We start from the raw sequence: 15,237 nt of genomic DNA on the forward strand, positions 1-15,237 counted from the left end.
TTCCCTTAAATTAGTCTGTCAGGCCTAACAGATATTTCTGTTCCTCTCTAAGTGTATATTTGTAATGCTAATTAGGGCAATTGTAGGGAATCAAATCAAGATGCTGAACACAGCAGCTAAACAATCACCAGGGAAGGATGCAAACACTTTTATGCTAATAACACAAGGAGGGGGAAAGAGATGGAGTGAAAAATAGAAGGAACCGGAGAGAAGAAATGGCTGCCGGTCGACTCAGTCTGTGGTTGTGGGTGATGGAGAGACAGAGAGCCGAGGGGGGGAGAGATAAAATGAGAGAAATATAAAAAGTGGAGGGGTGTGGGGAATTAAAAGCTGATTACCTTGTGAGTGAGTCTTTGGTTTCTCTGTGGACTGGAGGAGGGTAAGGGGCTGGGAGTTTGGGCGTTGGGAGCCTGTTTTTAGTCTTATAGTGTTTATTAAAGCCAGTCTCTGGGGTAATCAAGACCAGCTAAAAATAACGAGCTAAGAGGTCCTGCAGTCATACGCTCTGGACACAAACAGAGCACTGTCTTATGCTGCAAATGGACTCATTTGCTCAGCCAGCCATAACATCTCAGCCGCATCTGCACAGTGTCAGTTATCATGATAAAAGTGTGACCATTATCTAAAAACTGTAGTTTGTACCCCACATTGAAAAAAAAAAGCAAAAAAACCTTCTTACTTGACAATAATAGGCTTTCATTACAGTCATTATTCGGCTGAGTGAGAGTCACTGATATTTCCCAGAAGCCCCTTCTGTCCCCCCGTTCCCCTGCTCCTAGTTTGCTCACATTTCCCTCTTTGTCACTTGGCCCAGCTGAGGTCCCACTGCCTCACTTTGGGCTCTGTGAAATTATTATATTGTACCGGGAGATAACAGACACTATGTAGCCTTGAGGCACTTTCTTCGCTTCACCTCCTTAAAAGCGATATTGCTGTGATAAAACGTGGCTCTTTCTCTGCTCACGCTAAATCGAAGGGGAAGCCTTGAAGGCAAGGTCTGGTGAGTGGGAGCCAGATGAAAGAAATAAAAGAAAGAATCGGTTGATATGTTTGTGCAGCTTGCTTTGGTTCAAAAAGGAACATTTCTCATTACCATAACTCTCTGGGAAGGGCCAATAGCTCAATGGGGGGAATTTTTGAGGCGGTGTTTGCTGCCTTGATGCAAGTTTTCTGCAGAGGGTGGATTGACTGCGAGCCAGATTCCACTGAGTCGGACTGATCTGAAATTAGTGGGTAGCTGCTGATGAGATGGTCAGCCAAAAGGCATGCAAGAAAAAATTCAAGGATATCGTGCACTCATTAAAGTTCACAACAGTGTGAAGTTTAGTAACATTTTGCATGCTGTATTTTAAGATGATCTCATTATAAATAATTCAGTAGAAAGTTTTAAGGTGGTGTTTGGCCACTTGCAAATATCTGCCCACCATGTGTTTCTCACGTTCATTCCATCCAGGAAATGTTTGGCTGTTATGTGGCCTTTCAGTGCGGGACACTTTTCTGGTTATAAGAGCATTGTTTAGGTCACCAGAATCCTGACTTAACCTTAATAAAGGGTTAATCCTGGTGCAACTGATACACAGAGATGCACTGGAGCCCCCTAGCTGCAGTTAAATCACAAACAAAACCACACACACACACACACAGCACGCACACATCTACACAGTGGAGAAAAGCTCCTGGGCTGAATGGTGGTGTATTAATCACACTGACGCCTGGCACTGCGATCTGTGACCCAGTCTTTTAATTGCATCCGCTCTGCTTTGCTCCCGCTCTCCCTCTTTATCTTGCCTTTTTCCCCTTTTCTCATTCCTCAAGCCTCCTCATGCCCATGCCCATGAGAGGAGACTAATGCAGAGATAAGAGGGAGGTCTATGCATGTGCAAAGCCCAGCGCTCTATCCAAAGAGCCCCCCGCCACAGGACAATGAATGCTGCAGCGCTTTAACAGGCTGGGAACCGAGCGGGAATGTCGGGCGAAAATCACTACCTGCTCACATGATGACGCACTAGTGGGAAAAACACATATCTGTGAGGAAATGTTCAGAATCTGTTGAAATACAATGACAGTATTTGTGGGAAAAGCACATGTCCCACACAACGCCCTGACTATGTGGTTACATGACTGGCGGTATTTGCAGCATAAAGACTCTGTGTGTTGTGACAGGTTGGTAGAAAGGTCTTTTTTTTTTACAGCCGTTTCTGCATACCTGCATAAGGAGGGAGGTGACAGAAGGAAAACAAAGGTGTGATAGAGTGGGTGTTGGCGAGATGACTGGGTGGATGTTGACCATACAGATGTGACACTTACGATGTGACAAGGTTTCGTTGAGCCCCGCAAGAGCAGCAGCAGCAGATAACAACGTGTGGTGTTTAAAAAGTGAAACATGAGCACAGACACAAATGCAGGCTGACAGCACCTTCTCTTCCCACACACACGTGCACACACACACACCTATGGGAACACACTCGATGACACCCATACCCATTTATGCATCAGCTGTAATAATCGTATATGCAAAGAGCTCATGTCACACACTCCCACTCCAATGTCCCTTCTCTCTCTCCGTCTCTTTATCGCTCTCACTCTGGCTCGGCTGCACGCACAAGCACACACGGTGACACACACACTTGAGTCGCTGTGGTTTCCTTTTGTGAGAGCGAGCTGTCAGAGGGAACTGTGTGGGCTTTTGTTAAAACAGAGAACTGCAGAGGCAGAGAAATTCATTTCCAACTGCCGCAAAAAAAAAAGAAAAAGAAAAAGAAAAAAGCTTTTTCAGGAAAGTCACATTGTACCTGCAGTGTTTTAAAAACAGCAGCATGTAAATTGAATTAGTTATAAGCATTCCTGTGGGGGGAACAGTGGGCTGGATTTCAAAAGAGTTTCAAGGGTTGTGGATGTACTGCATGGGGCGCGTCAGGTTTGACTACAGATTCACAAGATGCTGCACTTTAGTTTAAGGATAAATCTGAAAACATCAGAAAATAGATTTTACATCTTTACTTGCCAATCACGCCTGTTCCACTGCAGTTACTTCACCGCCCACTGAAAGATGTAAAGTTTTCTCATTTCTTGTGTCTTGTAGGCGGGAAGAATATTAAGACTCCAGTGTCTCTGGTAGCTGAACTTGACTGGAATCACAGTGGCAGGTGAACGAAAACCTTGTGGCTTCAGTTTAAAGTTACGCTGAAGGATCACAAGCACCTTTGTGGATTGTTTTAGATCCTCAAAACCACCCCGATGAGAACATTTAAAAACGATCGGCCTTCACGCTGAGAATAAGACTGTTTCTCTCAGGTACTGAAAAGTCGGCCTTTTAGAGATACAGTACAAGCTTTTCACAGGCCTCTGTCATTAATGTGGGATTTAAGAGTATAATCTCTTTGCTGATAAATTCCGCTTTTGTATTTAGTTTCGCAGAGCCACATTTGATGCAGCGGATCATTAAAAATTAATTCCGCTCATTGTGAGTGACACTTCTTATCTGTGTACTCAAACCAAATGCTTCAGCATCCCATTCTTCCTCTCATGTCTCGGTTGTAACCCGAAATACTGGTGAATAAAATTAGAGCCGCCGTTGCACATGAAATTTTAGAACAAAATTGGAACTCGTAAAATTTAAATATTCAAATAATGATGACCTTTTCCAAAGTACTTCCAATGAGCACACAAAATTGAAACTGCACAGTCCAGAGCTGAAATTTTCTGGCGCTCTTTCCAGCTCCGTGCAGACAGTATGTTCTGTGTTCGTTTACTCATCAGTGGGCTCTGTGCTCCTGCCTATCACCGCCTCAGCCTGGCAAAAATACTGTTATTTGCAAATTGAGTGGGTGGCGTTGATTTTTCCGTTGGCTTGAGGAAAGCAGTGGGGTACCAGAGGGAATGTTTACTTAGCACCGTGCCACAACTGCGATGAACAGCACCTTAACAAAGCAGCTCCATATGCTCAGTCCGGACCTGTTTTTCAGCCAAACTCACAGCACACCTGACTCTCAACTATATCATTTTTTCCTCCCAGCTGTGTACATCATGGTATTTCATGTGGCTCAACAGCCCATTTATGTATACCGGATCTGTTGTCAGATGTCTATTTTTAGCGGTTGTAACTAGTCTTTATTTATCCACCTTTCAAATCACAAAAACAAAACACTTTGAAACTCATTGCAGAAGCACATCAAATCAGGAGCAGGAGAAATAAATACGAGGTCAGGCGTGCAGATTAAAAGCAGGAATCATAAAAGGGAGGCCAAGAACAATAAAAAGAAAGTTGTTATATAAAAGCAGGCCTATAAAATGATTCATCAGTCTTAAAATGATCATAAATAAATCATAAAATCACTTCAAAAGCCAGCTTACAAGTGTGTAAATGCTAAATTCAGGCTGACATGACCTTTTTTTGTGATGTCTTTATGCACCCGTTTTAGCTCTTTTTGTGCCGTATTCTCAGCTCACTTTAACAATGGTAATAATGGGCCCACCAGGGTGTCCATTTTTATGTCTGGCTGGGCTCTCGGCTCAGACCGACTGTCCTGGTTTGGGGAGAAAGTCCCTCCGGGGAGTATGAGAGGAGAGTGGAGAAGAGGAGGATAGATAAGGATGAGAGGAAGTTAAACAGGGAGGAAATAAGGACAGTAAGAAAAGGAGGATGGGGAGCCGTGACACTGGAGAGCAGAAAGGAGGGAGAGTGACAGGAGGAGAGGGGAGGCGTTCACGGTCGACAGGTGAACATGGTGTAGGCGGCTGCAAGGGGATTAGGGCGTCGTGCTCCGTGTAGATGCACAGAGCGACTTGCCATCTGCATGGTGCACACGGAATGTTTCCATACAAGAGCTGCTCTGGCCTCCTCCTGGGTTTTGTCGTGGATCTGGAAGCAGGAAGAGACAAAGAGCATAAGTGTCTGAGTGTGTGTGTGCGGGGAGGACTTAGTGGTCGGCGGTCACGGCTGCTTGCCTGCTCTGTTTTAGCCGCGTCTGTGCTGCACCAGCCGCTCTGTTGGACAGCATGTTCTCCGCTGTACGAGTGCAGAGAGGAGCAGCCGAGCAGAATGACACCAGCCTCTGCAGCCTGCCAAACATCTCCGTGGACGGCAGCGTGGACTAAAATATACAGGGCACACACTCACATGCACTCTGCAGGCCTGCAAAAGGACACAAAGGGTCAGATGTGTGCACATAGACAACAGAAAAAGAGCAGAACCCAAAGGCGTCCAACATATATGCACTTGAGCTGTATGGTTTAATGGCCAGAATGTTTTCCTCATCAGCTACAGGGATCTGAGGCCAAATACGTACACGCATTCATACACCCACAGAGAAGGAAGGCAATTGACACAACAGATCTTGGAATCAAAAGGCTGTTAACATAACCAGCAAGGCACCAAACTGTCCCTTTTATGTAGTTTCCACTGCTTGCTGATTCAGAGCTGCTGAGTTGAGGCTGTTTGAAGCAGCACTAGCAGCTGCCCATCAGAGTCTGTTAAGACATCGCCTGTGTGTTTTGTGCATTATTGTGCGATAGCTACTGCACTCATTTTAGCATGTGACATTTCAGTCCATATGATTGCATGATATAGAAACGCATGGGCTGCAGGAAAATCTTGTGAAACTGAGTGAGACATTTATGATGGGTAAATAAAGCCCTCCATGACTTTACTTTCAAACATCTTGCAGATCTCCAATCTATATCCTGAATGCGTATCCGGCTAGGACACGATGTCTACAAGTGCAAGCTAGTTGGAATTAACAATATGTTCAGAAGTTTTTTAGCCCCGTGACAAACACACGCTCATCCTTCTTAAATTAGAGACAGCTGGTGCAGGGAGCCACCGCTACTGACGATGTCTGACAGCAGAGCCTGGTGTCCTTGTGCGATTTTATCTTGTGGTGTGAGCGTTTAGAAACAATGACAGAAAAAAAAAACTGCTGTCAGTCCGTTCCTCTATCTTGTCCACCCAGAGGACCGTCGACAGCCAGCACTGATTGAACCTGTTGTAAATATGTATGTATTTTTTTCAAAATAGATGAAGGACTGTGAGTTACTGACCTTCAGGGTCGTCAGTTGAGAAAACACCCCGAAGCTTCGTCTTCATTTATTCATTTCAAGTTCAATTTTTTTGTGCAAAGGGATGCTGTAGTTTGCTGAGCGTAAGATGAAAAAACAAATTACATGCACTAAAGGACAATGAGAGTAAATAAGCATGGATTAGCAATGACAACAGTGTTTGTCTTCATTCACTGTTTTTCCATTATGATGTGACAGCACTGACAAAACTGCACAGATATGTCTGAACATTAACTCTGTTGGCTTGAAAACTAAGGATAAGCTGGGAAAACGGTTCCAGTCGGGCTTTATTTTTGTATGTTTTGTTAAATACTTCCTTTTTTCTGGTGTAGTATCTGCCCCCTCCCCTTTGCTTTTATCTGACAATCTCCCCCCTCTATCAAACACACACACACACACACGCACACAGTTTCCCTATCAGTATCTAGTGTCTGCGTTGTCTCTTTTCTGCCGCTTTCATCTCCATTTAACAGCGTTGCAGATCAGATCCCACCACCTGATTTGAATGTGCTTTGTGAACAGGATTTTAAATGAATAGAAAAGCGTTTATGAATTTCTCCACACTAAGTAGATGTGTCAGGAATTGGGGTCACGGTGTCGGCCCCAAGCGGCTGCACACCAGCAGGCGGTGAATGGTAAACTGAGAGCTGGCCCGATGCCCTCATAAAGAATCAAAGATATAGCTTCTAGTAGTGTTCCACAATGGCAATGCCTCATAGACCACATGTGTGTTCCCATGCCAACTGGCACCACCACAGCAGCACACAAGGCATCGGGTTCAGTCAGACCCTCAGAGACTTCCATGGTTTTGCTGTAGTATTAACATCCAAATTAATGTATATGCAAGTGGAGGACATACTTTCTCACTCACAGCAGCGCGCACGGAGGCATTTATGAGCAGCGATATTCGGCGCTCGTGTCCTTAAGCCTCACTTCTCCAGCTGCACCACAAGAGACCTGTCTAAGTGACAACAATTAGCCTGCTCAGTTCAAGCTAATTGAAGTCATTTGCATAATACACGCCTGCCATCACAATTCATCTGTGGACAATTCAAGCAGGTCTGTGTCATATTGTCGCAACCTGATGTTAAACCCCTCCTCCTCCCATCCCCGCCCCCCCCAGACCCTCCCTTTGATAAATGATCCCCAAAGCAGGGCAATAATTTCAACAAAGCTTATCACTCACATAAGGACGTTCTCCACTGGGGTGTGTGTAAGTGTGTGTGTGTGTGTGTGTTTTAATGAAAATATGGATTGCATTTGCCAACATAGACAGATGCACACATTGTCAAAGCTGTGTTTACCATCCGTCCCATTACGCGTGCAATTACTCAGAGGTTGAAAACAAGCAGCCTCATTTGTGTGATGCTAAGCTGCAGTGGCTGAGGAGATCTCATGCTTTATTAGCCTGTTGTTTGGGAGCTGCTTTTGACAGGAAGCTGGGCGATAAATTAAATAGATGGCTTGATAAAAAGCGTGCTGTGCAGAATTCTTCACGCTGGATTTTTGAGAAATCAGGCTGCCGTAGCTCATAACAGATGATCTGTTCCCTGGGTGATTTATGAAATCAATTTGTCTTGTTATCAGCAGCCGGAGTTTGTGAGATAGCATCGCAGCACATGCATTTCAACTTGGGGGTAGTGGGAGACAAGGGATGGTGTGTGTGCGTGTGTGTTAAGCTAATAATAGACATGTTGAAAATAACAATCAGTCATTTTGCAGCCTTCATGTCATTGCGTCATGCTGTGAGTCCCATGAAGACGATGTGCTGAGTTTTGATTGAATTTGTCAATGAAATGAAAGTGCTTCTGATGTAGTGGTGTCTGGGGCTGCTGGTTTGTCCTGTGTTTTGTGTGGTGTGATGGTATATTCGAGTCAGCTATCACAGGACAGTCATGCACATGCACTCAGCAGCCCAGCACCATGTCTGTGGGATCTGTTCCAACCATTTACTCATCTGTGGTGTGGAAAGACTGTAAACACACCTGCATCCCAACCCGCCTCCTGTACTGCGCTTACAGACACATATGGTGCATTACTCTGGAAGCAGGAATAGCAGCCTGTATGTGTGTGTGCACACAAACAGGAGATTCCTCACAGCTCCCCTTTTCTTCTGTCTCACTGAAGCAGAACCCTCTAAATGTCATTCAAGACTGTTGCTCAGATGAGCGTTGCGCCCAATCAGCCCAGTCAGCTTAATGTGTTTTAGACCTTTTCTTCATGCTTTCCTTGTAGAAGCTGAAGGTAATGCTATTTTGACGTTGCTATCTGTCTAGTTTGGAAAAAGAATGATATGAAAAAGAATTAGGGTCCCCCCCACCCCCACGGTTCAGGAACAGATAAGCAGTTTGTTTTGCCAAAGACGTCAAAGCGGGGAATCAGACCTGACAGCAGAAGGGATGAGATATTTCAAGATACGTCGTGATGGATGCGGGTTAATCTTAAGCTTGCCAGATGTGTCAAGGATTTGCAAACACCTTATGGAGTAAATCTCACTGTGCTGCTCTCTAACTCTGTACCTCCTTCCCCCGTTTTTCTGTGTCTGCAGTGAAGTTTGAGGACTGCCAGCGCAGCAGAGAGGTGGGCTTTTTCAGCAGTGACCCCAACTTCAGTGTGAGGCCTGATGGGACGGTATATGCAGAACAGGAGGTGGCCAACCTGTCAGAGCCGGTCCAGTTCATGGTAACGGCCCGAGGGCTCCACGACCCCCACATCTGGGAGACCACGGTTAAACTGGCCCTCGCTGGACATCCTCATCCTTTACCACTCACAAAGGTAACATATGAGACCAAGAATATCAAAAACACAGCAGTGCAGTGATACAATTGCAAGAGTTCCTTCTTCCTTATTAAACTGCCAATTTAATCCTTTTCCAAATAATAGTGCATTTGTAGTGCGTACCAGCAACTGCCCTTTGCACTCTGACTAGTGCTGTAAAGTAACGCACTGTTTTCCATCTGACCCTAGCTTTAACCCCGTCCAAAAAATCTTTCCAGATCTGGAAGATGTTAAGGTTAAGCTAAATAAATCTTCATAAAAATAAATCTCATCTTACGCTAGCTTGTGGCTGTCTCGAGGGTTTATTTTATGCCACTACATAAAATGATCTTTGGTTGTTTTAGTAGAGGGTTCAATTTTGGATCCCATATTTGCAAATCTGTGAAGCTAGAAAAATCCCTTAACTATCATTTTGCATCTCTTTTTTATTTGCAAAGTAAGTATTAGCAAAAGAACAATGTAAGAAAGATTCCAATAGCACGCTTTTCATTAATAGCCAGCAAAGGAATATACAAAATCAGTGGCAGTTAATTAATATGTGTTCCAGAAGTAATAGTTGTGTTTTTGTAGTGCAACAAGATCAGCACTCTTCTGTTGAGGAACCATCTGGCTTATTGCATGAAGCCAATTTCAGCGGAATTTAAAGCATATAATATCAATATATTGACCTTAATACTTCTGCAGTGGGATTGCTCATGTTTGTAGTATGTAGCTGATGAAAAATAAGATGTAGAAGTAAGCAAGGAACACATTTTACTAGTATCAGATACATTTAATCAACATCAACATCTTCTGATGCTCGTCTCATTTTCAGATCGTAGCAACAGGCGTTGAAAATGAACATGATTTGCCACTTAAAGCTCCTTCTGTCTAATCAGCCAACAAATGGTGATTACAGATCTTTGTTTTAGTTTTCAAGTTTAGTGACTTACAAGTGTTAAGAGCTAAACCCTAATTACATTTGATAAATATTCCTGAAGGATTTAGACCTGATATGCAGATTCAGTGAAATGCGATCAAATCCCAATCTTAACTTGTTTTCTGATTAGATATGCTTCATCCTTTTGCTGCAGGAAATGTTAAAACATCTTGCTGATAAAAGTCCCGTTAGTCTGTGGAGTCACAAGAAACTGATCAGTGTTACAAAACTAATAGAATATGGGCTGGGTGAAATAGGGCAAAAGGTTTCACCCTGTTAAGATATTCATTTGATGTTTTTTTTTGTACATTCACGATATGTTTATCATGAGCAAAAAACGACAGTTCACGCCACAGCTAAGCATTTACAGTATGAAAGTGCAGCAATGCAACTGATGTGTGAGTCAAAAATGCAGCATTTTCTTTATAACAAACTATACATGAACCAAACCTGTTGACTTGGGTGACGTTTTCTGTTTTAATGTTCTTTTTCAGAATCAGTTTTTCACCAGTATGGACATTTATATCTGAATTACTCTAATAATACAACTGGCCATTGTGTGAGATAGAATTGTTTTACAGTGTATGAACAGAGTCAGCTGGTGAGCTGGTGTGCTCGAGCTGAGAGAAAGAGGCAGGGACTATAGATCTGCATAATCAAGAAGAAACAATGGTATAGAGTTACACCTAAACCGTTTTAAGGCAGACAGGGATTATTTCCATTAAAAATACTTTTAAATATGTAACTTTCATACACAGAGATGAGTTTTTAAGTGTTTATTCAATGACTGGAGAGGAACTTTAAAATTTACACTTCCCCTTTTGTCTCTCTAACCTTGTATTTACACAAACTTACACACCATCTACACAGTAATTGTATTTCCAGCCGTCTCTAAGGTAACATTTTATAGCAGTTTATGCACAGCATTAAAGATCCAGTTCTTCTCTGTATGTGACAAGTAAAGACATGGCTCTATTTGTTGCCAAGGGTCTATTAGCTAACATGGACTGTAAAACTGCACAGGGCAAATGTATAGCCATTGTTACCGACTTCCACGATCTAGCTGCTCTTGCTTGAGCGACACAGCCATTATCATTTTTCCTGCACTACTTGTTGAACGCCATTGGGCTTAATGTTCAGTCATGTTTCTAATCATGACAAAAAGCCCAAGACTCATGTAGCTAAAGCAATTGCAGAGTGGGGATTAAAATTCTACCCACTCCTGGCAGTGCAATAATGGAGACTGGGAAATAATTGACATTGATTGAGCTAATGTTCCACTCTGGTGGAGTCTGCAAAGACCAGGTGATGTAGTTTCAGTGTATAATTATGTTCCCTGCGTTGTAGAGCTGGAGAAAGATTCAATAATTGAACAAAAAATAAATGTGTTTCCTCTAATCACATGGAAATTTGAAAACCAGTTCTTATATGTACAGTGCACTTTGCACTTTATGCCATAGCGATGTTTACACATGGTTTTGTCACTTTCTTCTCAGTGTATATACATATACATATATATATATATATATATATATATATATATATATGGTGGTGTGACACAATTAAAAAAATATAAAATGTATCTAAATAATTACAGGCTTTCTGTTTAATCGCAGTTATTTACATTATTGTCAAATACAAAATTTGACAAATTATATAAAGTTTTTCATTTCAAATAAACTTTGGTTGACGACTGAATTGATTAATAGACACGTGAACTTAAACTACAGTCACAGATTACTACAAACTCAAATGGCAAGTACAGCAATTATATTCAACATTTTAAGACTTTATGTGACTCAAGCACTTTCAGTAAAACACTTCCAATACCAGGACCATCTAAAGGTACAGTCCACAGGATATGCCAATTTCTAGCATCTCATTCATTGTCTATATGAAACGCACCGTGTTGCATGCTAGTTGCGTTGTGACTGCATAAAATGTAGGGAATTAAATTCAGCAATAGTCTCTGCAATGCTGAGAAATCCCCCCGTTATCAGGTTGTCCTCAACATCAGCTTGGCTGTGTATGACATAAGTGATCACAGTTTTAGTGTTGGCTTATTCAGTGCAGTTTACTCTCACAGTTTCTTACACTGCTGAAGTGTACATTTATTAAAATTCAACAGTCTCTCCGGCTGATTTAGAGGACAGACAATCTGTCCTTATTCCCAGCAGCCTGGTGTGAAAGTGACCTGTTGTGGTGTTATGTGGCCTTGCAGAAGGTCATGTTGTCTGGTCTCCTATCGCACCCCTTCAGGCACAAAGTTTACTCAGACAAACAAGTGGAAATCGCTGATAGTTTTGCAGGAATATATAATGCAACATTATTGTTACCCCAAGCATTTACGAGAACTTGTGTCACAAGTCCACAAGGACACTAGCAGCTCTGTGAGGCACTCAATGCTAACACCAGTATGCAAATATGCTCACAGTGACAACATTTAGCTACATAATTTAAATTATGTTAAAGGTTCCATATTGTAAAAATCTATCTAAACTGTAAATATATGAAAATGCCTTTCCTCAAACTCCTCCACATCTACATACTGTAGCTAGTCACCTAACTTGAACTTTGTGTAATCCTGTTTACTGCTGCCTGCTGCTTTCAGGTGAACCATTCAGTCCACCAGATTTATTGACTTTCTGTAGTTGCTTCTGCTAGCTTTAAAATGTCTAAGCCATGAGCAAAACACTCCAAATATTCTGCTATTGGTTGCAGGAATGAAGAGTTTTCCTGCATTTCCAGCATCTGAGGAACTGAAGATCGCCTGAATTAATTTCATTACTCAGGGCAATGACACCACAACAATCGGATATCTTTAGTCTCAGCGTGTTTTGTGACTAATGTATCTAGCGTTGCCAATAGTTTCAACTATATGTCCACAGGTCACACCTCTGCAACATTCAGGGACGGTCAAGTCAGAAGTAGTGAAAACAGTCAGACAGGTTTAAAACTAATTAGAAACTAAGGACTTTGTGTATGTTACTGTGTTTTCAAGTCAAGTGCAACTTAAATGTATCCGTTGTTTACATATGTTTGCTTCTCTCCAGCTCTCTGTGCTCACATACACTGTATTTTCTGTTGTCAGAAAAGGGAACAGGTATGAAACAGTGACTGAAATGCAGCCATTATGTCTAAATGTTTACTAGGAGACACTTGATAGCCATTAGCCAAGCTGCTGCTCTGGATCGCTATAGTACTGGTTTTGTAGCTGCAATGTTCTCTGACAAAATCACCTTACACATCTTAAAGACAGTGGCTGTGCTGAGATATTCATGTGAAACAATTGCTCAGAGTGAAAACTAGAAGCGACAGAAAGTCCTGGTCTCACAGACTCATACAAGTTAGTGTCAGCGCCTTAGTCGACTGTCTCTCTGTACTCTGTCAATCACAGTCGTAGTGAGAGTTTTCTTCCTGAAGGGGGCGTGGACAGCATCAGCTCAACTGCATTCAAAGCTGCTATGTGAGACTTTCTTTACTTTGCAAGAAGGGGCACAATATGGGACCTTTAACTATTTTAAATTACTGTTTTACCGTGAAATGTGGACAACTACATTACAATTAATTATTGTCAATTAACAAATTGACACCAAAGTGTAGTGCAGTATACTTAACCCTAATCACAGCGAGTAGATGATGTAAATTCCTCCTTTGTAAAATACTGGTTAATAGTAGTGTGTAATGTAAAGATAGTAATAAAATGTAACTTGTTCATGCTGTAGGCAGCCGTGAGAAAGTTAAACGCTCTGCGTCTCTCATTTCCCTTGTTTGTTCATCTTTGATATATGGAGTTATAAGCTAAAGTCAGAAGTGTGCTGTAAACAGTTTAGTGCCATGACTTCAATTGATTTCTGGGAAGTGAAGTTAAAACTTATCAGTGTTATCAGTGCAGTGCCGTGTTTTTGAACTGTGTGGCCCATTTTCTTTTCCTAGCGTGGTAAACGCACACAGAGGAAAGTAGCTGTTATCTGCGCTCATCTCTTTGTTCTGAAAGTCAATAGCTATTTTAGAAAGAGGTTATCATAATCGCATCACCTAACCACGACCTATCTCTGCGCAATAAACATGGCAACAGTGGCAAAGAAGAATATAAACAGCTCAGGAGGATATGCTCTTTTTCCCCATAGCGATTAAAAGACAGACACCTCAAATGCCAGCTCATTTTGTTCGCTCACGCTCTGTGAAGAGACAGATAATGTGAAGAGAGGGGCGCTGTATTGTAACAAATTGTACTCTGGGTTCAGCTCCACTCAGATGAACTGGCTTCAGCACAGACTATACTGGGGCTTTCTTCTCTTGCTATGCTTGCTTTGTTGTGTAGCACCAGGGAGAGTGCACTGATTTGCTTTTAATAACTGGCTTAGTATCTCACTGTTCTGTTTCAGAAGCAGGAATTAGCATACTTGGAATGTGCTCTACTGGCTAATTTTAGTATTTAATTTTCCAGTGTACAATACCACAGCAATCGAAGTGTAGAGCATCTTTGGCCTGAAAGCCCTTTCCGCTGTGTTTATGTACTCAGGCTATCGCACCTCACACAGGTAGGGCCTCTCGTTGAGTGCTCTCCAACTCGTACTGATTTCATGGCACATTGGTTTGCCTTCTCCACCAGCTTAGAGGCCATCAGTTATGCACCACTGGATTTGGAGTCGACTGGTTGCCGGAACGGGTTTTAGTCCTTATTTGATTTGCATTTTCACCGCACTCTCCCCGGACAGCCTCACCTGTTCAAGGTAGATTAGAGCGAAGGCCGGCAGCAGGGTGGAACGTAGGACCCTGGGGTCCACTGGTCATTGAAAAGCAGCAGCGATAGGGTTGCTGTGTGCTTTAATTCGTGATTATAGCCCGATTATATTGGCAGTCAATAAAAAACTGCAAATCTGCTTTGACACGTACCAGCAATGGGAATTAATTTATTTTATATCTAACGTTTGATTTAAATCTTCAAATGTCTTTATTTTTTCCCTTAAATTGAGAGAAGCTCTTATGACTTGTACTCTGATCTCAAGATTGATTTATTTGTTTTATTATTACAATGATCCAGTAAAGTGAACTGTACCAGTAAAGACATAAAACAGTGAAATCAAAAGACCTGAATTAAACATTTTCAGAGGCACACGGAACAGAGAATGGCCAATCAACACACACACTTATTGTATTGCTCTGTCTGTTTGTCAGGCTGATAACCTCCAGATGTCAGCTCCAGGGCTCAGGGACTGCAGGCCTAAAGAATGCCCCAGCAATGTGCAGCATGCCTGGGAGCAGAGAGCTGCCAGCTGGCCCTGCCTGCCTTTGGGTTTCAGGAGCCCCCGGCACATCAGGGACACACTAACTGACTCCTTGTCATGTATTCACGCACTTACACACACTGGGGCACACAAACACACAGGCACTTGCACATATGTTCATGAATTATTGTTGTACAATTGTACATGTGCACATATGCTTGCGTCAAGGCCAGCGCACATGATTTCCCATAT

At 42.5% G+C, this 15,237-nt stretch overlaps 1 protein-coding gene across 1 annotated transcript in view; it reads left to right on the forward strand.

Moving 5' to 3' along the window:
- cdh4 (cadherin 4, type 1, R-cadherin (retinal)) overlaps window positions 1–15,237 on the forward strand; it is a 234,573-nt gene that overhangs the window by 133,368 nt on the left and 85,968 nt on the right. The window contains exon 4 of the mRNA XM_051948214.1: window positions 8,606–8,832. Coding sequence (XP_051804174.1) covers window positions 8,606–8,832 — 227 coding nt within the window. The remainder of the gene's footprint in view (window positions 1–8,605; window positions 8,833–15,237) is intronic.

The sequence above is a fragment of the Acanthochromis polyacanthus genome, chromosome 5 (genome assembly GCF_021347895.1).
Source record: "Acanthochromis polyacanthus isolate Apoly-LR-REF ecotype Palm Island chromosome 5, KAUST_Apoly_ChrSc, whole genome shotgun sequence".
Lineage (NCBI taxonomy): Eukaryota > Metazoa > Chordata > Actinopteri > Pomacentridae > Acanthochromis > Acanthochromis polyacanthus.